The 25,502-nt window shown below is 37.6% G+C and overlaps 1 protein-coding gene across 1 annotated transcript in view; it reads right to left on the bottom strand.

Annotated features, from left to right (window-relative positions):
- The window catches only part of LOC136256068 (uncharacterized), a 62,717-nt gene that overhangs the window by 32,121 nt on the left and 5,094 nt on the right, over positions 1–25,502 (bottom strand). The window contains exons 4-7 of the mRNA XM_066048991.1: positions 23,020–23,514; positions 19,645–19,836; positions 17,274–17,756; positions 10,854–11,045 (exon numbers count right to left, since the gene is read on the bottom strand). Of these exons, the coding sequence (XP_065905063.1) occupies positions 10,854–11,045; positions 17,274–17,756; positions 19,645–19,836; positions 23,020–23,514 (1,362 nt within the window). The remainder of the gene's footprint in view (positions 1–10,853; positions 11,046–17,273; positions 17,757–19,644; positions 19,837–23,019; positions 23,515–25,502) is intronic.

Here is a 25,502-nt window from a genome sequence, read left to right as displayed (position 1 = left end):
AGTATTATAGCATACTAGCATTGGTACCTGCCCTACGTGCAGGGACCACATTACAATAACAACTAAGCCAGGGGCATACTGAGGGGGGGTTTCCTGGGGTTTCAGGAAACTCCTTTGGATTTTACACATTACTTGAAACATAAAGTAATTGAATCTTCAGGTTTCCAGAATCTGGAATCTTTCATGGAACAAGACATATTTTAAACTTTTGTCTTAGTTAAACAATAGTTTCTAACATGATACCAACACTTATAGCATTGTCCTGAATTATGATTTTGGTGAAAAGATCAAGATACTCTAATAGAGCAGTCAGGTAATATAAACTATAAACTACTCTAATATAACAGTCACTTAGCTGTAGTGGAAACCCCTTTTCAAAATTCCTGCGTATGTCCCTGTAAGTATTAAATATCAGTGCCATTCATGCCCTACAGCATGCATGGTGATGTCATTTTTAATACCACCACCTTGCAAAGTATGCCGAAATGATGGGAAGCATGCAGGTACTCCTGAACATGCAGAATCGCAGTAGCTAAACTAAAACTATACTGTAGTAATGTGTATGCTTATAACACATATGTGAGAACAATGTGGATGGTTCTAGTAGTACTTGTCCTATTATGCAGGCTATACATGTAGCATCATTTGATAATATATTACCACAAAAGACATTAATTAATTGGTACCTGCCCTACAATGCAGAAATTGCCATATTGTATATTATATGTTGGGCACATAGCTAATGTAATGGAAACCATGCATTAAAATTCATTGTTGCATGTATAATGAATACCACTTTTAAAAGAACATGAGGCCATCCTGCAAGTACACTGGAATGATGAGAACATACAGATAATTTTAAACAGCAGAGCTGTGTGTATGTAGCTACATAAGCAAAGTCAACTGCAATATTGTACTACTGTGCATACCTATAATATATACCTAATCTAAAAACAGCCAAGCTGTAAAATAAGAGTGCAGCCCTCAAAAAGGCACAAAATTCACCTGAATTGTCGTTATTAAATTTTTTTTACCATTAACCTACCATCACAGCCATTTCTTGGCTGCCACCTTGGATTTCACATCTTTTTTCACCATAGCCTTTTTGAGGACTACACTCTTTTTTTACAGCTTGGCTGTTTTGGATTAGATTTCACTTCTTTTTGCATTTTGTATATCCCCAAGCCGGCCTTGGCTGGCTTTGAGACTTTTTCAACCTGTCTATTTTTCTGTACCACAGGAAGAAGAAAAGATGAAGCAGATGTTAAAACTTTAAATATTTCTAATTTTATCAGTAAATGTACAAATTATATATATATATATATGTTTATTACAGAACTCTCCATCGTTGTTTCTTTGTAACTGAACACTCTACAAGGTGACTTCTTGTAGCTGATCTCTCTACAGGGTGAATTGTTTGTAGCTGAACTCTCTACATGATGGTTTCTTTGTAGCTGAACTCTCTACAAGGAAACTTCTTCTAGCTGATCTCTCTACAGGGAGATGTGTTTGTAGCTGAACTCTCTACAAGGTAACTTCTTCTAGCTGATGTCTCTACAAGCTCACTAGTTTGTAGCTGAACTCTCTACATGGTGGTTTCTTTGTAACTGAACTCTCTACCAGGTGACTTCTTCTAGCTGATCTTTCTATAGGGTGATTTGTTTGTAGCTGAACTCTCTACAAGGAAACTTCTTCTAGCTGATCTCTATACAGGGAGATTTTTTTGTAACTGAACTCTCTACAGGTTTGCAGCTGAACTCTCTACATGATGGTTTCTTTGTAGCTGAACTCTCTACAAGGTAACTTCTTCTAGCTGATCTCTCTACAGGGAAATTTGTTTGTAGCTGAACTCTCTACATGATGGTTTCTTTGCAGCCGAACTCTCTATAAGGTGATTTTTTCTAGCTGATCTTTCTACAGGGTGATTTGTTTGTAGCTGAACTCTCTACAAGGAAACTACTTCTAGCTGATCTCTCTACAGAGAGATTTGTTTGTAGCTGAACTCTCTACAGGTGATTTGTTTGCAGCTGAACTCTCTACATGATGGTTTCTTTGTAGCTGAACTCTCTACAAGGTAACTTTTTCTAGCTGATCTCTCTACAGGGTGATTTGTTTGTAGCTGAACTCTCTACAAGGTGGTTTCTTTATAGCTGAATTCTACAAGGTGATTTCTTCTAGCTGAACTATCTCTTTCCGTAGTTGAACTCCCTACAAGGTAACTTCTTCTAGTTGATCTCTCTACAGGGTGAATTGTTTGTAGCTGAACTCTCTACAGGGCGATTTCTTTGTAGCTGATCTCTATACAGGTTACTTGTTTCTAGCTGATTTCTTGAATTCTCTTCAGGGTGACTGCTCTATTAGGATGACTGCTCTATTAGAGTATCTCGTCTTGCACTTGCTACACCAAGTTGGATTTCGTGTTATAACTCCGTGGCTTTAAGTCTGATTCCTCTACACCATCAAAGAGCCCTTCTAAGGTGATTACTCCATCTGTTCAGCAATTTTCAAAGCATTACCCCGAGCGGTTTATCTGATAGGTGTGGCAAGTAGCCGTTTTTTATTAGCTAATCTTGATTGCATAATTGTTACACACTGTTGGTTTTTTCATTGTATCTTCCTGTTCTTTAGCTCGATTTCTTTCAAACCACAAAAGGTTTGAGGTTCAATAGTTTACTTATTCACCCACCAATTTTCAGCTTCTTCCCATATGTGGTTTACCCTGTAGGCGTGACAACATATTGGTGTTATTTTTCGTGAATTATCATTCATAACTCTTTGCCTGTTTATCATATTCCAGCCAAAGTTGGTACCGAGATGCGCCTTTATACCCCCCCTTCTCTGTGCCAAATTTCAAGGCAATCGGAAGTGGCATTCGCATTTTATAGCAGCTTTTGTAAGTGTGTGAAAAGAGGAAGAAAAATAAGAAAAAAACGAAGGATCATAGAAAAGAACAAGGGAGGTCACCTGCACCTGCAGATACACTAGTGAACATTTAATCCCAAATTCAGTCTATGGGATTAAATGTTCACTAGTGTATCTGCAGGTGTAGGCGACCTCCCTTGTTTCCTTGCTTTTTTTTCTATGACCCCTAATCGAACTTAAAATTTCTAATTTTTCCTTAAAATTGTTTGCTTACTTTTTTGTAACATTATTATGACTGGTGAACCCATGCATACTGCGTAAAAAGAAAGGATGGCATCTGAATTGATGATTTTGTCTGAGCGTGTGCCCCAGCTATCAAAACTGCTTTGAAAGTGCAGTGGCCATTTCACTTCGCTTTCAGCTATGTTTGGCCTGTTACACAGCATTACAGACAAAAAACAGTAGAAGAAATGCCTTTGCAACAATCCAGTCACCTCGAAAATACGATTCAAGCGCCCCCAACTATCAATTACTACCTTGAAAGTGCAGCAGCCATTACTCTTCACTTTCAGTTATGTTCAGCCCATTACACAGCGCTACAAACAAAGAACAGTGATAGAATCGTCTTTGCAATCATTCCATTCATCAAAGAAAATATGGACGATTCCCGTCTACAAAAGTACTGCAGGGAAGCCATACACCATGCTACCATGAATTGATACCTTAGGCTGCCAGCAAAAAGAAATGGGACACAAAGGAGGACAAAGGTAAGTCCATGATGCGTGCATTGTACATACTGTAGTATGCCGAAAGGCATGTCTCGGGACGAAGCGACATCAAACAGTGAAAAAATTAAGCCCATAGCCTTAGCCGTTATGAGTTATGCTTGCCTGAAGGAATCAGGCAGGCAGGCAGGCAGGCAGGCAGGCAGGCAGGCAGGCAGGCAGGCAGGCAGGCAGGCAGGCAGGCAGGCAGGCAGGCAGGCAGGCAGGCAGGCAGGCAGGCAGGCAGGCAGGCAGGCAGGCAGGCAGGCAGGCAGGCAGGCAGGCAGGCAGGCAGGCAGGCAGACAGGCAGACAAACAGGCAGGCAGGCAGTAGAAAATTCCATTAAATTTTTTTTTTTAATTTTATAACTATTTATTGGAAGCCTTTAGGATCATACCAGGAGTGCACCGAATCCTATGGACAAGGGAGCGTGTAACTCCGTACACTACCAATATTATGGGCGAAATTCAAACATGGCGTCCTGTGTTACTATGTATATAATTGGTTACATTATTCTTACGCGCAACAGGGATGCACTGAATGAGCTGCTACTCCATCGTCTTATGTAAAGCTGTTTCGATAGGAAGACTGTCAAGTCGAAGGTAGAGCTTGGAATAGTCAAGTGGAGTAATTTAGCGTGATTTCACGTGATTAGTGACTGTATAAAGACTGTCCTGCTAAGCCTGTGCTACTATTCCTCCGTCGTGCCATTGAACTTCATTTCCATAGCTTCGCTTCATCGCAGCAGAACGTGACGTATTCGATCATGTGCCTCTGCTTAATATCCTAATTAGGAAATTTTATAGGTTACTTATTATAGTAAATGGCAGCCATGTTTGAATTTCGCTCTTTACAAAGTTACATTCTCCTTTATCCATAGGATTCAATGCACTCCTGATCATACTGAAGGCACTTTCGGGCTTGGTTATACCTATAACCTAACCAATACTGCCAAAGTGCCAGGATGGAGTTGTGAAGCTGGTTTGTGGGTGATTTTTTTGGTTAGGAAAACCCAAATCTCCATGATCCCTAATACACAGTATTACAGTACTGTATGATAAGTAAGCCACTGCTGACTATTATTACCTATTGTCATCACCTTTGTACAGCTACTACTGACTATTATCAGTGGAACATGTTAATCAGGACAGTTGAAAATGAGGACACCTGCATAATCTAGACACTTGGTAATGGTCCTAAAGTATCCATTTGTATGTAAACTTACCTGAAAAATCAGGAAACCTCGATAATCAGGAAACTCCTGGTCAGTCCCAAGTAGTGATGGGTGGTATCTAGGTTTTTCACAATCAATATGGTATAAAGTATATTATTGCGGTTATTGAACTTCATGTAATGACTTTGCCTTTGTAGCCACCACTGAAGGGCGTCAGTACCTGTTGGCTTTACTGCTTCATCACAATATTCTTTCACCTGGTGTTTTACAAGTTCTGAGAGTAGAGCTAGCCTTCACAAGAGAAGGAACATCATCAGCAATGTGGTCCAATACAGCTCCCAAGACCTTCAATTTTTTTTTGATATAATTGTCTCTGTGTTTGGTTCTTCCACCACAGGACTAGAATGAAACAAAGTTTCTTCTTGTATCATTTCAACTGTGTCATCATAGTTAGACACACATTTCTTGAACCTCGGATCAAGAAAGGCAGCTTTGTCCAATAGTTGCTGGATCCTGTCATCACTACATCGCTTGATTATGATATATCGTTGTTTATCTTCTGCTTAATCTCTTTGATAAATCTCAAATCTGTGTCTTTATCCACTGTCAGAACATCAGCTAAGTGTTTCATAACTGGACGGATTTCTGACACCGTAACAGTTTTCTAAGCAGAAAGAGTATCTGTCAAGTAGGAAAAGGGTTCAAGTACTGAAGAGAGTGCCTCTATAACCCTGAATTCTTCATCTGTTGTGCTAGTTCTTGCAATCCTCTGTGAGTACTGCACTAATAGCTTGGTGTTGCTCAGTGATGCAAGCAATCATTGCATACGTAGACCCCCATCGAGTGACAACATCTCCTATAACTTGTGCTTAGGCAGCCCTAGAGATTCTTGCTTTTTTCGTAAGTCACAATTCCGCTTCCAACTCCTGCTAAAAGTTTCAACGAGTGCCCAATGTTTTTTAATTACCATCTCCACCCTGTATATCTGCAGACCCTTAGAGATAGCAAGGTCTAGACTATGGCTGAAGCATGACAATCGTAATATGTCTTGATCAGAGAAGGCTGCAATGAAATTTGATCTATTGTCAGTGGTGACACAAGTTAACTTGTCCAAAGGTAAGTTCCAATTTTCTAAAATATCGATAAGTGCCTCATGAATATTTATTCTGTATCCTCTTTGAACATTGGTGTTGTTTATAGGTTGATTGATTTCAAATTCCACCCATGATCAATATGATGTAGAGTCAAACTCAAGTAAGGATCATGTGATGCATTTGTCCAAAGTCAGTGGTAATAGAAAAGTATGAAACTTATCTATCTGTGGTTTGATCTTCGTGTCTCGCATGTGGGCATACAACTGAGGTAACTCTTTCTCTGAAAAGTGCTTTCCGGAAAGAAAATTATACCTGGGATTAAGTTTATACATTAGACTACGAAAACCTGCTTCCTCAATGGTAGATATTTGGATGCATTTCCATGACTAAAAAATGACAAACTCCCTTGTGCTTGAGATGAATTGGGCGGATACTGCCGAGCACAGTTGATTGATTCAGCTAGAGTAAGTTGGGTGGGGTCCAAACACTTGAGGTCGAAAGGGTTGATGGCTGTGACTTACATTGCTGTTGCTCTCGGGAAAGTAAAGAAGATGCTTTTGTATACAAACGAGAATGATGTTCACGTAAATGTGTAAACAAGTTGCTGGTGTTTCCATTCTTCACCGAAGTGTTTCGTTTGCATGTTCTACGAATAGGTTTGTCTTCTAAGTCTTTTCTTATGTATATCCATTTTCATCGAGCTTTAGGTCAAAATAGTTCCAGGTAACACTTTTCAAGTTAACCTTCTTGCCAAGCATGTCTTCATCCATTTTTTTATCAAGCGTACCACAGTATACCATTGTATTTCAACTATCATGATATTTTAATAAAGTTTCGGTTTATGTTAGTACTGTAATTATATTGAAATATTGATTTACTGCCCAACACTAATTCCAAGGTGCTCTTAAAACACAGGTTTCACTGTAGAGTGAGAAAGAATAGCATGAAAAGAACACATAACAGAAAAACCTGTTACCACAAAGGCTGCCAAAATGAAAAAAAAGTAGTAAAAAAGGTTGTTGAAGAAAGAAAAAGTTGTAACCAAAAGGTTTGAAAACGGAAAGAAAAACAATAATTACAACCAGGATTTGAACTCACACCCCACCAGTTTCAAGCTTCACGCTCTACCACATGGAGTGAATGGCACTTGTGCTTACAGCGGTTTTAAAAGTTGTCATAAAGGCATGCTAAAGTAGAATGGAATAGGTGTTTACTTACGGTTTGCATGGTATTATTTAGATGGAAACAAATTATTTTTGGTGTGTCAATTCCGCCGGAGTGGGACATCTTCCTATAAATCAGTCCAGCCATCTCTGAGATATGCACCTTCACAGTTTGTCTAATTTTGTTGGTAGTTTTCATCTCTATCCTTTTCTCTGCTTGCAAATCTCAGAAAAATTGTCAATTTTTGTGTCTGTGTTTTATTAGTTTACTCCATATTTGAAGGATAGTAAGAGAATATTACAGCACATTTTTTTGACAGACTGGATAACAAACTTGCCATTTTTCAATAGTTACAAGTGTAATCTGTTGCTAGGCCTCCTACAGCCCAAACCATTTACAAAAGCCAGCTGAATATATATATTCCTGCAGAGCTCAGTGAATTATCATATATAGTGCAAATCATTTTTTGATCTGATAGAGGATTATAATGCCAAAATTCAACATACATGTATGTGACTGTCTCTGGGAAAATTTTCCTTATCATCTATTTAAAACTATCGAAAAATGTCAGTTTTAAGTATTTAGAGTGTTGTAGCTTGCCATTGGCTGAAACTACATGAACCAATTTTTCATATGATTCACCTTTCAGACAATCCATTGTACAAGTAGCCAACAGCTACGTTCCCCACAGCACAAATTTAATCCAGGGACTTCACTCAATAGCCAGGACCATCACTACTGACAGCTATCTATCTAACTCCATATGGCTCTACAAATACTCCTTGTGTTAAAATTTAGGTACTCTGTGGCCAGCTAATGTACTTATTCTGAGATGATCATGTCCCTTCATAAATGTGAATAGGTAATACATATATTGCACACTATTGTGCATAATGTTACTTACATGCTTGATTTGCAGTCAGGTGTATCATTCTAGTAGATACTAGGCCTGTGTGATAATGGGTAAACCATTATTGCGATAATGAAGCAGATTATCATGATTATCACGGTAATGGGTAATACGATTATTGTACCATGTACCCAATTCTCCATATGCACAATACACGTGTTTAAATTTCTATAGTTTTTTACAGGTGCAGTCAAACTGAGCAAAAGTGCTATTTTTGTATTTCATTTTTCACATTGAAACATATTGTACAAAATACAGTGATACACACATACACAGTGATACATACAACTGCACTATGTACAAAGCTTTAATCATGTATAATGAATTTAAGACGTAACAGTAAGTACTGAGTAATGAAACTTATTTCAGGTATTGGGCCAAAAACACAAGCATGTTTGCATGCTCTGGAAGTAAACAGGATCATTTGGAGTTGATCACATGACCAGCAGAACTAAAAGCTCTTTCACTCGAAACTGAAGTTGCTGGGATACAGAGATACTTCCGTGCAAGTTTTGACAAGACAGGAAATTGACTAGAATATTGCTTCTACCACAACAGTGGCTTTTGCTCTGGATCATTGTCAATGCACAAGTACTTTTTAACTTCCTTCTTGGCATACTATTTAGGAATAGCTCTCACTTCTGGTTCCCACACATCCTCTAACAATGACATAAACTTACTCTTCTCCTTCTTTGGGGCAGGCTCTTCTGATCCACTTTCATTTCTTTCTTCCTCAGTAGCAGCTAGGTTTGCAATAACTATTGCTTCCTCTTCAATTGCTAGCATAACACTCTGTTTGGTTTCTTCTGACAAAAAGCTTAAAGATTTAAACCTTGGAACTAAAAAGCAAGCCTTGTGCAAAATTTCCCCAACAGATAAATCTGTGTATCTACTTTGAAGATCAGTCAACAATACCCTTTTCATTTGCTTTATCAATCTGCTGTCAGACAGTGTCTCTACAAGGTGCTTAACGGTAAGCTTGTACATCAGTGGCCGAACTCCAGAGAGGGTTACCCATTTCTCCCCACAAATCACTTCTGTGATATGAACTATGGGCTTCATGACAGAGATAAAAACTTCCATTGCTGTGATTTCAGCATCACTTGGCATCAAATCAGACTTGTGTATTTCAATCAGTGCTGCAAAAGAGGCTGCTGCTGTTTCAAAATTCTTTCTATCATATAATAGGTAGAGTTCCATCTCGTTGGAACACTCAGAATCAAGCACTGTTCATCATGCTTCAGGTCTCATTGCTTACTACGCAGAACATAGCTTGATTTGCACGAATAGTTAAAGTGAGTCAGTGACTCACCAACTTTTTAGCTCTACCTATAGCCTTCAACATCTCTGGCAAGTCCATTGCCTTCTGGACACCCAACTGAATGGTGTGGGCAAAACAACCAATGTACTCAACATCCAAATTCTCAAGTGCAAGACATGTATTTCTTGCATTATCAGTGACAGCAGCAGATAGCTTCCCTAACGGTAGCTTCCATTGTTCAAGTGCATCCTTCAAACCTGCTGCTAAGTTGGGAGCTGTGTGGTCAGTCATTATTTCAGCAGTTTCCAGCAAATGGCAGCACATCTCCCAATCCTTGTTTATATAGTGCACAGTAAGGCTAACATAACTGCAGTTAGACCTTGATGTCCATTCATCAGTAGTTATTGCGAATGACTGCACATCTGACAGTAGTGTACTACTAACCTTCGCCTTTTCACACTCATACATAGCTGGAATATAATTCCTAGCAAAAGTAGTCCTATCAGGTGGAGTGTATCTTGTTGCTTAACATGTATCGAAATCCACTATCATTGACTGTATTGATTGGGAGCATGTCCTTTGTAATACAGTAGCAAATCGAATTTGTCAGGGCTTTCCATTTAGCAGAACTTCTTGGAATAGGGCTGGCAAGCTCAAATGAATGTTCGATAGTACGCTGACCAGGCGGTAGTGGCACTGCAGGAGCGCCAGATCAGAACTTGTAGTTGCCTTTTCTTTCTCCTACGCTTCTATCTTCTTTCTAACTTCTTTGAATTCCACTCTGTGGTGATACTGCAAATGAACCATCAAATTCATCATATTCCTTTTGTACGATAGAGGATTTTTACAAAGCGTACAATACACTGTTGTCCTTTTCTGCTTGTCCTTCTCCACAAATTGAACGTCTTTCGCTTTGAAGCCAAATGTTCCCACACAAGGCTTTTCGCTTTCTCTAGCAGCAAATACTCACCATCATCGGCATGCTATTCTACAATTTCAACATCTTCGTCATCTTCTAGCTCGTCCTCTAGGGTTTCATTGATATACACGTCGTCAGCCATGTCAGTGAACGCGTGCGTCAATACTAGCTCACGTTAACATTATCGTCATTAATGTTTATGAATTATTGTTATCGTGATAATTTTTCTAGTCACCATAATTGAACATTTTCGATTATCACACAGGCCTAGTGGATACTTTGAGATGATACCAGTGTTATGAATGAAGGACATGGATGGCAGAGAGATGGATTACAACATTTTAACACACTACTAGGTGGTTTTCACTTCACAGATTAGTGGCCTCATGGGTTTATGCGTATGTGTAGTAGTTCAAACACTTGAAAACCAGACCTCTTTCAAATCATTTTAGAACAAATAAACCAAAAGTATTTAAATCTCTAATAGGTTATGTAATTACTTATAGTATAGTATTACAGAGTGCCTGGTGTTTAGAAATACATAGCATAGCATCAACATATTTCACCAACGTGATTTACTGAAAAGTGTATTAGCACAAATTATCAGTATTTGTTGACACATATAGTCACAAACACATATCAGAGTACCATACATGCAATAAAGATACACATACAGGGTGCATGTGCATATACCGATTCTTCACCTTCTCTACACATAGTTTCACTACCACTCCAGCTTCCATTACTCTGACAGGTCCTGGTGTCACTACCAGTTAGCTCATAACCAGTGTTACATGTGAAACTACAAGTGTCTCCTTCATAACCCACTCCTTCTCTACCAAAACTACATGATATTCCTCCATTGGATGGTGTTGATAGGATATCACATTGGATGTCTACAAATAATAGTGATATAGATAAAAGTGTGCACTTTGTCTACCTTTTTCACACCTTGGGTCAAAGGAATAGACAGTGTACGTTGGGTCAACACATTTCTTATTTTCTAGCCAAAGCACATGACAAACCAAAGGGCAAAACAGGGTGCATACAGTATACAACAGATGTATTATACAGGCAAAAGTACTTCTCCTTATATAGGCATGTGTATAAGTAAAAGTGCAAGGCACAGGCCCTAGGACTTGTCCATATATAGATATTAGACACACTACAAGTCCCTGTGGTATGTTCCACGTGCGTCAAGTGTGGGAAATGGGAATTGCCGGCAAGAATGAGAAATGGAAAGAACCCAGCTAGATGATCCCATTCTGCACAAATGGGATACTGCAGGCAAGCTTCATAAGTTTTTGCTAGTGTACTGTAATTACATATGAACTTTATATGAACACAGGTAAGAATAATGACAAGCTTTTAGGACAACATTTATTGATTCTTTGTTTCCTATCACCTTAAGAGCAATCACCTAATATATAAGGGTGGAATTTTATTATTATTATTTATTTTGACAATACAACAAACATTCAGAATCACAATATAAAGTATACAGTTGCACTTTTCACAAGCCTAACTAGTTTAAAGCAGCTAGAAAGCATGTATCAAAAGATGACGCAATTTTCAAAAGCATAACATGTACAGATATCAAAGCATTTTCTAAGAAATCAACACATTTTATAATGTATAACAATGCCTCCCAACACTATGGCATAATAAACAATAGTGTTGATCATATTAGAGTAACTGAGTACTGTATTTTAATAGGGTGATTGACTGCTCTATTTGCTTATTGCGTGAAAATATTTTGTATTTCTACGTAGATCTTAATCACCAAAATAATTGCCAAGGACAAAGTGGTATGTGGGCAGACAATGGGAAACAAGTAATCAATAAATGTTGGCCTTAATTGAGGATCTGAACGAATACTTAATAACACAAGCATACAAAAACAAAGCTTTGATTGTGAGTTGGTTTTGTGGGTCTGTGTGATTGTGGCTTTGACTATAGGACTGTGAAGTGAAGTATTTACTAAAATTTCCCAGAATTAACCATAGTCATATAAAAGGAATGGCTCAATCCATTTAGCACTGTGTTATGGCTATAGGTGACATCACGCCAGGTGTCTAGCACAGCAGGACTTTCATTATCCAAACACCTGTGTGCCAGTTCAATCATAAAAGTGTTCAGATAAGTGAATTTGTTTGGATAAATAAATCCCATCTATTTATATACAGAGTTCTGTTCAACTACTCTGCACTACTCTAATAGAAAATACAGTGGTTGTCAAAATACTCTAATAGAACAATCATTTGTACTGTTAGGATTACTGAGTTAGATAATTGAGGTTCGGACCTACTGTATAAACTAACTTGTCATCTTTTAAAAGATAAACTGCCTTCATTTCCAAGTCCAGGGCTTAACTTTTACATTATTTACAAAGCTAAATCCATCTTGTAAGGTGTCACTACAACCCTTTGCACCTTATACATACCATGTGCCATGCTCTACCATGCACATATGATATGCAGCTGTGTATGACACAGCACATCACAACACTACCCTAATAATTACAAGCCTAATGACATACTGTCATAATATGTCATGTTATGGATATAGAATTGTGAGAAAGTGAATCCATTAGCTTGGGAGACAAAAGAGCAGTTGGAAGGGAGGATGAGGACAGAGTTTATGGTTTTTAACAAGATAAAAACGTCTCATTCAACATACATAGATTAATAGTACACCACAGTGCCACAAAAACAACAGCACATTTTTAGACCAATAGTATACCACAAGTGCTACACAACATTTTGTGTTACATTAACAGAGCATGATATATATGAAACAGCATCAGTGACGTAGCCAAGGCGGGGCAAGGGGAGGCATTTGTCCCCCCGTCACTAAGTGATGTTTTTTTAACTTCCGTCACAAGCTTTAACTGACACGCATCCCAAATTACTGTTTGTGCGCTACTACGCGGGTGCACACAACATTCAACTCGTTTGTGAATGGCAATAATAATACGATGATTTCTTGCGCGTTACAAGCAATTAATAAAACGATGTGCTAAAAATAAGGTATGCCCGAATCCCCAGGGGTTTTCCCCATATAGACACTATGCCTTTACCGAACGAAAATATTAGACACAATTCTATATTTAGCCTACACTACTCACGTGATTGTGCATTTTTCAAACCTAAAAAGACAGATGACCCGCTCAAAGTGACTTCGCAAGAGTCGCAACTCAGAAGTGACAAGTGATATGCAATGATGCTACAAACCTACGAGGTGATAAAGTGTTAAATGGACTGACTTTATTTTCTCGAGTTAATCATACTGGATCTTCGTATAGTGTAGTGGCATGCCAGTTTAATTTTTTTCACTTTGTCAGTCAGATGATCCGTCACGAGCTTACAAATTCTAACAGGAAAGGTGTAGAGTTGGCATTTGAATTTCGCCGGCTGAAGTGAGTGAGCTCGTCATACTATGCCAGTGTGCTAGGACTGCAGCACAGACTGTGGCTGACGTAAGTAACTGTGACACATTGTATTTGTACTAAAATATTCACAATATAGTTCTACTGGATTGTGGGCAAATTTGTTGGAGTACAGTAGTGGCATGTGCGATGATGCTCGACAAAAATACTTCCATTGATAAGTGATAACTTGTAGCAATCAGTAATGAAGTAGTTATGTAGCTAGTTACATAAGCTGTAATAATGCAACACCGTATGTTGGCTAGCCCATCATTGGGTCATTAGCCTTTTGTGCAATTATGAACAATTTCGAGTGTTTTGTGCCTGCCTCCCCACCACCGTCTGGCTAGCTACGCCCCTGATCAGCATACCATATAACGGGTTATTTTCGAAATAAAAAAAATTTCACACAAGAAGCAAAATCTGAATTTTGAATGATTTTAATTTTGAAGAGTGTATATTTCGAAGTCTGGATGGATTTTCAAAAAAAGGAAATTCGTGTCACAAATTATGAAGATGCGTGAACATTTGCCAAAAACTGACTTACTGATGGAATAATCCCCATCCTTGTGCACTGGAGAGAAGACTGAGGGAGTCTTTTTAAATTCACTGGTTCGATCACGCTTGATCGTAGCTAGATATCTACCATAGATTCTAGAGCCATAGAGCAATTCCTATTCTGGATCACCTGTTATCTGGTTATTGGCACAGTAATGATACAGTTTGCCCATTGTTATCAGTAATACTGAGCTAAAACCCGAGGAATACACCAGTGAATTGCCGAAAGTTGGATCATTGCTTTCACTTGTGGGAATATATTTTCGAAGAACAACTGGATGAGGGAATTTATTTTCGAAGAGAAGGGCCTCTTCGAAATATCCGAAAATAAAAACTCTTCAAAAATTACCAGCTATACAGTAGAGCAAAAAAAAAGAAGCTATACAGTAGAGCAAAAGCAGTAGAGTAAAAAAGCTAAGCAGTAGAAAAGCTAAGCAGTAAAGCTATACAGTAGAGTAAAAAAAAAAGAAGCTATACAGTAGAGCATAAACAATAGATAATGCATAAACAGCAACACAATACTGTACCACATAAACAAAACAGCACACTCTTGTGCAATACACTGTATGTAAAGTAATTCATAAGGCCACTGAAAAATGGCAACAGCACAACACATATTTTCTGGCAATTAAAAGCACTGCCGTGCTAAACAGCTCACATGTAATGACAATAAGTGTCACATAAAGATAGTCAGTACATGTACACTACATGAATTACAGTATACACTCTACAAGGTTTATTCACTAGTAAAGACCATTTAACAGTGACAAATATTTGCACCCAATTGCACCATGTAAATTTGTTGATTATATTGTTAACCTTGTGGACCCCTTTGCCTATAATGGTACATATGCATGTACTGTACACATATATCAACCCCTCTACACCGCAATACCAGTGATCTCAACCATGAATTATCTGTATTATTAAGGTGACATAGTGTACACGTCTGCCAATAATTCAATAATTAACTTTGCATATCTAGAAAAGTAGTCAAGGTTGCAGTTGGGATGAATGGAGAAAAAGTCTGACAACAGCTGACGTCTAACTATAACAAGGTGTGTAGTAGAGTCTGCCCTATTTGTGTCAATTGGGGGGGTGTATGTAGATGTGTGTGTGGAGATTGAGTGAATGTATGTACCAAGCAGACAAACATGATGTAGTGCAAGTCTAGTTGATGTCAATGTTAGACCAGACTGGTGACAAGGACATGCAAATGGTGTACAGTATGTCAGCAACATGAATGCTGGCTAATCCCTTGTATAGAAAGCCATGTTACCCTAACTGATGCTTTCAGCCAAATGTAACTTGACTATGCATGCCAAACACTGTTGATTTCTTCACTGTTCAATGTTGCTTAGGCCTGAGATGTGCCTTTTGCTTACTGCTTCAACTATGTACAACACACGCATCGTGGACTTACACTGTACCTTACCTTTGTCCTTTTGTATCCTATGCATTTCTTTCTCCACCACTGCGAGGTGTTGAATTGCAGGTAGGTATGTCTTCTTTTGCTGGCTATTACAAGAATCATCTGTAATTTCTGTAATGAGTGGATTGACCGCAGAGGCACTTTCTTCATTTGTAACGTAGTATAATGAGGCATAGCTCAGAACAAAGTAGAATAGCCACTTTTCAGTAATTGATAGCAGGGGCATTCATTAGTTGCAAAATTTTTCTTTCATACAGTATGCGCTGGCTAACTCAGAGTGCAATAATTTTTAATGGTCGGCCAATGGACATTTTCCGACCAAGTGTTGTTGTTGACCAATCAATGTAGCCGTTGGTCGGCCATTTGTGCCGATCAAAATTTTCACAACTGTAATTCTTTATTATTAGTCTTTGTACATGTATTATTATAGTTATTATTATTGTCGTATTGTTACCTTTACTTACCGAAGCTATTTAATCACTGCATGAAATCTTGATCCTGTCAAAGCATCAACTAGATGCGCATGCATAAAATAGAGCACTGAACCTCGTGTTTACCCCAATTATCAATTGTGGGTTATAGTTGATGTTGTGAAGAAGCGATCACTACACTGACTCCATGAGTGGCGCTTTCCAGAAGAAACGAAAATAATGTTTGTGAAGTGGAGGTATGATATTAAGTTATTTTGTGGTTAGAATGTGTAGAGATTGCACTGGCTGGAGAGAGTGGAATGAAAGTCAGGTGATAAAAGTGCTCTGCTCTAGAGTAAGTTTATTGTAATTTACAAGAGAAAGTTTAGCAACAACTAGTAGGATAGTTATAATTTAATCTGTGCTGACCCAACACCACTTGTAACAAAGCATTTAGCCCAGCTAAGTCTACAAACTGGCTATACAATACTTTGATTCATAGTTTTTTTTGTATGCAGCAATACAAATTTTGTACATGTATTACTAATAAACACAATTAATTCTCTGTAAAATGTATGTGCATAAAGTTCAGTGATAAGTAGCTGAAAGTAGTCTCAGATTCAATCTCAGAGTAATCCTTTTTCAAAAATTTCCTGGGGGTAGGAGCGGCATGCCCCCAGACCCCCTAAAAGGCTTGTGCTTCGCACTGCGGGGTACACACCAGGATAGTACACCTCTATCTTATGGCCATGCAATTTCAGAAATGGCCAATCAAATTTACTTTTGATTGGCCATTCTGTCCAAGCAATAATTTTCCCTTATATTGTACACTGAGTTTAACTAATCATAAAAATAAACAAACAAGTATAAGGAAAGTTAGAATTTTTACATTTGAACAAGGACCATAGAAATGAAAGGCCATAAAACAAAGGAGGTCACCTATACATCTGCAGCTATACTAGTGGGCAATTAATTCTTATGTACTTCATGGCTATACTATTGACATGTATATGACTGCAGGAGTGGATCTAGGGGAGGGGCTTTGGGGGCTGAAGCCCCCCTTGCTTTTAGACTTTACTTCTAAAGGGAAGTATATATAATATTTATATTGGCAAAGTGGCATTTGTATGTCAAAATTGCAGTATTTACAATTTGGACATACAAATTGCACACCTTCACTAGTATACGTAGCTGCTGGTTAATATGCAACCTCTATTGTTTCATGGTTTTTTATTTCTATGATCCCTACTCAAATGTAACTATGATTTCCTTATACTAAACATACAGTTCAACTTACTGAATAAAATCTGAATTAATGGCTGCTGAGAATTCATTTCACAATTGTTGCTAGTAATATTAACAGTTGTCTTATTCACTCCATCACAATAATGAACACTTGATCCATTACCACTAATAGTATTAACCTGATAACGTACATTAGATGGATGATAACATCCAATAACATCTCCTGACTTAAACTCTATCGTCTCATTATCACTAACAACTATCTCTGCTAACCAGTACCCATCCATTGCTCTTATTTCACTATCTTCTAATACAATTTCATTAATTCTTTCATAAACACTGGGATCACCTGACATGGGACGCCACACTTGAAAGCTAGGATACCCACTACCACTATTATTTAGTGATAGACTAGCAGTAATATGTGTTATTATTCCATCACTGTTACTACAGTTAACATATGGAATGATCACTTGTCTATCAACTCTTAACTCATCATCTCCTCCTTGATAGACATTGGCATCTGCTACACATTCTAAAGAAAGTTAAAATAAAGTACGTATGTACATAATCATACAGTATGATAGTACTGTATAGTAGGGACCACAAAGGTTTGGGTATGGCCCATGAAAAAATAATCACCCAAAAACCAGCCTCACTTTTCCTGACGATGTGAAGCAATATTGTTTAGGTAAAATGTAAACAAGCCTTCGGATTGACCCCAAATGCTTTCAACAAGTAGCTATGAATTTTTTTTAATGATTAAACGGAATTTTCTAGAGACTGACTGACTGATGCCTTCAGACAAGTGTAACTCAATAACAACTATGGCTATGGATTTGACTTTGTTACTGTTCGACATCACTTCAGCCAGACACGTGCCTCTCGGCATACCGCAGTACGTACAATGCATTCTTCGAGGACTTGCCAGTGTCCTCCTTTGTTTCCCATTCATCTTTGCAGACAGCAATAGATGTAGATTTGGCAGTAGCATGTGATGGCTTCCCCTCATGATAACAGAAATCGTCCGTATTTTTGTAGTGGCTACTTTGATTGTAGAGGTGCTTTTCAAACAGTTCTTGATTTGTAATGTTGTGTAATGGGTTGAACATAGCTGATAATGAAGCGTAATGGATACTTCACTTTTCAGATGATAATTGATAGCTCGGGTGTGTGGCACCATTTCTTTCTTTTCATGCCGTATGTGTGTCATAATAATTTAAAAAGTTAACAAACAACTACACAAAATATAACACTTCTTATTGCTTTACTGTGATTTAATATCGTGCACCACTCCAGCTTGTTTCAGTACTTTTTATCGACGTGCTATGATCCCTCTTCTAGTTTAAAATTCTACATTTTTTTGTGTACTTGTTATATTTTAATAGCACTTGTACACAATGCAATAGCTATTACTGCAAGCTGATGCAAAATTTCTGCATGTGATTTTACTTACCACCTCTATTGAGATGCACCTATAAGTGCCATCATCTTTCAATACCAAGAGTAAATTTTGTCTATGCCAAACTGTTAAAAAGGGTGGTGCTACCTTTAAAATACCCAGGTTTAAAATTGTTTACATTTGTTAGCTAAAAATGAGTATAAAAATGTTATCCATACATAACGAAGCTCTGCACATTGCAGCATATGTGGCCCGCTGAGCAAAAACCTGACTAGTTTGCATTTTAATCAAACTTCTTTTATAACTTCTTTGTTATCCAGTGGTAAAAACCAATGGGCTGTCAAAGTTTCAGCCTTATCTGGTAAATAGGTGTGGAGTTATAGCGATAGACAGCAGGAAGTGCAAAACAATCGATTTGTACAGTGACTATATGGGAAAAAATTACAGGTGCTCGTTTAATAGATCATAACTCATGAAGGAAACAAGCTGTGGAGATGGGACTTGGCTCACTGTCTTCACAATGAATTAGGGCATTCAGCAAGGTACAGTTTTTGCTCTAAATACTCCTATGCATTTAAGCAAAAAGGCTGTTTAAACTTACAAACGGCAAGATTTACATAATATTTTACTGCAACATAAACCATTGCCCATAACTCACGTTTGCTTCATGGTACTGAAATGAAACAAAGATGTTCTTACTCACCATTAACAGGCAAATCCATTGGTAACTTAGTAATCTTCATTGCAGCCTTGTATCACTCTTTACTGAAGCGATTAAAACACGCATAAAATTATTTTTGTAGTAAGCATTTTTTACCCAATGTATTTCAATGCGGTCAAGAACAGAATTATGCAAACTAGTCGAGTTTTCGCTCAGCGAGTCACATATATATATCCTTGATAAAAATGAAATACACTGCATATTAACAAAATATTCTGAGTCAAATTCAAACAAAATCAACACGTGTATTAATTACAGGTGCATATGAAGTGTGTTTAATATATGTTATACATACTGTACCTTGTCTACAAAAGGTTTCACTACCACTCCAACTTCCATTACTCTGACAGGTCCTATTGTCACTACCGGTTAGCTCATAACCAGTGTTACATGTGAAACTACAAGTGTCTCCCTCATAACCCACTCCTTCTCTACCAGAACTACATGACATTCCTCCATTGGATGGTGTTGATAGGATATCACATTGGATGTCTAATTAGTGAAACAAAATAATCTATCACTATTATCAAACCACTAAAAATGAAATCAAACAAATGCTGTTTACAAATACCATACCAATGATCAATCATCTGTACCAAAAACTTCCTCTAAAAATGCTTCTGAATATTTTTACCTTTGTTGTTCAAACCTGTGTTGTGTCCATATAGCAAATAAAATATCATGGTAGCATTCAGAGACTACAGCTATGTATGCAATTCCATATTTGTTGGTTTAAGATACTAAAGCAGTTGCTTTTGCAACAAACATTGATTGCATTTCTGTGTTACAACTTATTGCACACTGTACAATGTACAGCATGTGTTTAGAATCTATTACAGCTAGTGTAGTAGCTACCTGTTCAGTAATTTTCCCATAGATTGTATCTTATCCATTGAGTCTGAGTAGGGGTCTGGTGGGTGACAAGGATTTGACATGATCAATTTAACATGCAAATCTTTTTTAAATAGAGATTTCTATTGCCATATTCAAATAATTTTCACTGTAGCTTATGTAACAAGTATCAGGGGCGGATCTAGGATTTTTTGAAAGGGGGGAGATACCAAGCCTTCTCACAAGGCACTAGTTGTAAGATTCATGTAGTATCCATGGTCAATTAGCTATTTGGAATAGTGACTTCATAACCTAGGGGGGTCTGGAGGCATGCCCCCCCAGGAAATTTTTGAACATTATGCCCTCTAAAGGTGAATCTGAGAGTGTTTTTAGCTGTTTTTCAGTGGAAAATAATGGAATTTCAGTTTATATCATTCAAATTTTACTTTTCCATTAAATAAAGACTGATTGTAATATGCATTGAGTATAGCTATCATAATCTTTTCATTTGTACCTACCAAACATTTAGATATAGCTAGCTATATGCCACAATGCATCAGCTCCTCTTAGCCATTCTCTAGTCAGCTAAATCTGTGAGGCAGAAAAATGTATAGCTAAGTAGTAGTAGTGGTGTTGAACATCACAATTATTAGTATGCATGCTCCTTAGCCTAGTGACACTTTGTTAGCCATAACACCAATAAAGTGTGTTGAAAATCAGAACGCAGTGAAGGGTACTAGTAGCTATTAGCTAGTTCACTGGAAATACTTAGCAAAGTGCAACTATATATGCATTTATGGGCTTTCTGAATTTGTTGTTGTGATAGCCTATCAGATCTGCCAGGTTATGAAGACTGAACTATAAACTGGCTACAAATGCCAGCACCATAACCCACAGCATGGGGTCATATCAGAAGGTAACCGATACAGATTTTATATTCAAAGACTAAAGTAGGTGAATATTCTGTAGTTGCCTTATGAGACTGCAAATCATTTACCAAGACTACAGTTTGCTAAATGGTTGAGTTGGTAGCTACATATTATACTGAAGCTGATAACTCTAACCAATTAAACCAACTAACACTTTTTGAATCATACAATTCATTTTAAAATGTACAACCACACTAATCACCTCTTATAGCTATAGCGGAAAACACTGCTAATCATTAAAACAAAACGCACAATTAAAACTTTTGTAACTGGAGATGCAACGCACAATTGAAACCTGCTTTAGAAGAACTCTTGAGGAAAAGGAAGTTATACTCTCCTGGAACAGAGTTGAAAAATAGGTATAGTTACATAGACATTATTTGTGTTGGTAGTGATGCACAGTTCCTGAAATAAGTCTGCTTTTGATACAGAGGGAAGATTTAGGGTTTTATTGGCCAAGTACTAACTTAGAAAGGAAAGGGGGAGGGAGAGCTACAGCCCCTTTAGCCCCCCCCCCCCCCCCCCCCCCCCCCAAGTCTGCCCCTGAGTATAATGAAAAATTAGGAATTTAAGTTCAATTTGGAAAAAAAGTAGGAAAACAAGGGAGGCCATCTACACCTGCAAATATACTAATGGACATTTAATCCTAAATTTACGTCCATTAGTATATCTGTAGGTGTAGGCAACCTCCCTTGTTTCTCTACTTTTTTCTATGATCCCTAATCAAACTTAAAATTCCTATTACGTATTTGTTTACTTTTTTGTAACATTATTATGACTGGTGAACCTGTGAATACTGCATCAAAAGAAAGGATGGCACCAGAATTAATGTTTTCGCCTGAACAAGTACCTCAACTATCAATTATTGACTCGAAAGTAAAGTGGCCATTACGCTTTGCTTTCAGACACGTTTAGCTTGTTACACAGCGTTATAAATAAAGAACAGCAGAAGAAGCCCCTCTGCAATCAGTCCAGTCATGCACTAACATGAATTGAAACCTTCGGCTATCAGCAAAAAGAGATGGGCCACAAAGGAGGACAAAGGTAAGTCCATGATACATGCACTGTAGCTACTGCGGTTGGCAAAGACACATCTTGGGATGAAAAATCAAGCCCGTAGCCTTTCCATCACTGAGTTATGAGTTAGGTCAGCATAAAATTCTGTTAAACAAAAAGTTTAACTTTCATAAAACTTGTTGGAAGGGTTTGGAGTCGGTCTGAAGACAATTTTGGGCTTGATTATACCTAACCAATACTGCCAAGCTGTCATGAAGGAAAATCAGGGCTACTTTTAGGGTGACATTGTTGGTCAGAAATGCCCTAACTTTCATGTAGGTAGTACTGTATGATTCTGTAAGGGTGACTTTTTTGTCATGTAAGATGCCTCTAGGATGATTTTTAAAGGCTGCATTATGGGCGGTGCCTGTCACTTTTAGAACAATCCCTACTTATGAACTACATGGTACTAGTACACACTATGTAAGGTTTTTAAATTAAGAAACCTATATCACCAAGAGACAATTTTGATTGTGGGTTTCAGTTGGTCTCAATTGAGAGCCACGGTAGTCTCAATTGTAAGCCACAGGAGGTCATTGAAACCCACAATATAAAGTGCACCTTGCTGATATAGGTTTTAGTTCTGTATTCAGTAGTAAGAAAAAACAGGCATTATTTTTGTCATTATAAAAGTAATGCCCTGACCATAATGCCAAGACAACAGAGCATCATCAGATATCTACACCAAAAAATTCCTTTGATTTGCCCATACAAAGTGTTATGTAATCTTTTAAGCTACTGCATTGAAATACACATATACCATGTTATACATTTTCTTAGGGCAGAGATATATGTGCATATACGATATAACAATAAATTTAGACACACTAATGCCAAAATGTGTATTTGCCATACAAACCTGTAGTTAATTGTATCAGTGGTTGCCTGTTGTTATTCGTACCAAATCTAACTAAATTTGACCTGTTTACTGAAATGGACATTTGGTAAGCAGTATAACCTGTAGTGCGAATATTCCACACTCTATAACGTGAATCAGATGGCTGATAATATCCTATAACATCTCCAGCTCTAAACTCAATTCTGTCACTTTCATTGAGGGACACATTCAAATACCAGTACGAAGTATTGCCAGTCCCAACTTGAACCACATCACTTTCCACTAACTGAACTTCACCCACTTTATCAAATACACCAATACCAGGTGTTGGTGGATGCCACACTTCAAGATAAGGATAAGATACACCACTACCTACTCTGTTCAAACTAGCAGTTATATCAGTTATTCTACCAGTGCAGGTAAAATTAGCACGTGGAACAATTACTTGACGTGGAGAATTATATATAACATCTCCTCTTTGTTGAACTGAGACACTATCATAGCAAATTTCACCTCCTACATTCATTAATAGAAAATAAACACATCACTATTGATTCACAAATTTTGTACACACTGATACATGAACATATAATGTACTGTAGTTGATTGGCAAATAGTCCATGCACATAGCTACATGCTTTTCATGAAAATACAAGTATAAGGAAACTTTATAGGCTAATATGGATCATTGCAATAAAAAATGCTAAACAAGGGAATTACCACTTGAAGTGTAAATGTATTGCATACAATACTTTAGCCCATATAATTAGCAATATATACCAGCATGGATAAAAAATTTTCAAGCCAGATGATGATCGCTATTGTTTCAGTACTTTTTAAACTAAATATTTGTTTACAACTAGCTGCATGTCAGCTGTGAGACATAACGCATTACAAATGTAACGCATTACGTAATAATATTACCTTTTCAGTAACGAGTAATATAGCATGTTACATACAAAGTAGTGTGTAATACATAATGGATATTACATGTGGAAATTGTAATGCGTTATTCTTTCAGTGTGCATATTGTATCTAACATGTGATTGGTTACAGCATTGGAGACAGCATGCAGGCAGAACGAAGAGTGATAGTGTATGGAAGTGCCCTTGAGGCCAAGATATTAACACAAAATATGTTTTTGTGGGTCCATAACATCACTAAATGTCACCAGATCAAAGGCCAACCAAGCAGCTAATGGCGATCGAAAAAGCCAACGCGGTGGCCAAAACTCTAGTCTACAATACATATAAACGTACTTATAACCTTACTAGTCTGATGTCATCTGAGTCTAGATTAATTAATTAATCTATAGTCCATCTTCGACAATGAGTCAATAATATTATTATACTTATTCTAAATAATCCCCACTATTACATTCGATTGTGGCAGCCAGTTTTTGTCTTGCCACTAGATTGTGTTTAGCCAGTGTAGGTAGTAAGAATTAGACTAGTAGTGGTTCAGTAGTTACGTTTTGTTTACTTTGACCGTGTTTTAGCTGCTTTTTTTTTGAGAGAACAATCACAGGCGATTGACATATGCTGAGTACCACCAATGATCGAGAGCCAAATAGCGAATGCAGGTTAGTACTATAGCCCATAGCATACTAACTTTGATCAACATGATATCTCGGGTGGCTGCAATGCTGTAGAGGGAACATCACCGCAACGTTCGGCTCGATCACCCACAATCGATGTTAGAAACCTCGCCTTTATAAGAGGTGCAGCTGCCTTGTGAGAAGTGGTACATAGCAGTTATACAACGTGCACTTGTGCTCTGCCTGTATAAACGCACTCATGGCCATTGTATAACTATATAATATGCCCATTTACATTATGTGATGTGATTCATTTCACCAGCTCACATGATGTACTTGTCATCAAGAAATAACACTGTGAGGGTTTTGGACAACATCAACTTGATAAGTTCTGTTTACACATAGGACAAAACATGTTACGTGCACCTGAAATCAATTTGCTTACCTCAACTGTTGCAAGCATGCTACAAAAATTACTGTTTTGTTCTTATGGGATAGGTGACACACAAAGCCACTGACACAAATTGACACCTTTGTGGTAGGAGAAATACAAAGAAAAGACAGAGGTATAACTCCATGATACAAGTATTGTATGTATATACCTCCTACTGTATGCCAATAGGCAAGTATAGCCAAACATTTGCCTTAAGTCATAAGATAGTCAGTCAGTAGAAAATTCTGCTAAATAAAAAGCACAATTCCATAGAAGATTATTAGAAGAATTTCAGGTCACTTTTAAGGTGCTAACTCTGATTTAGAACTACTATATTTACTAATGAATGTGGAAAGTTTAATTAGTCACTTAAAAAAAAACTGTTTGTAATAGAATATAACAGTTGCAATTGATTTCCACTTTGTTAATAAGAATGGTATGGTCATGAAGCACAACTTTGTTATGTTTTGGACCTACACATGTACAGTTGACAAGGCTACCACAATAAACAAAGTTGGCTACACGCACGAGCAG

The sequence above is a fragment of the Dysidea avara genome, chromosome 5 (genome assembly GCF_963678975.1).
Source record: "Dysidea avara chromosome 5, odDysAvar1.4, whole genome shotgun sequence".
Classification (NCBI taxonomy): Eukaryota; Metazoa; Porifera; class Demospongiae; order Dictyoceratida; family Dysideidae; genus Dysidea; species Dysidea avara.
The sequence above is the reverse complement of the archived record's forward strand: the minus strand, read 5'-3'. Positions and strand labels throughout refer to the sequence as shown.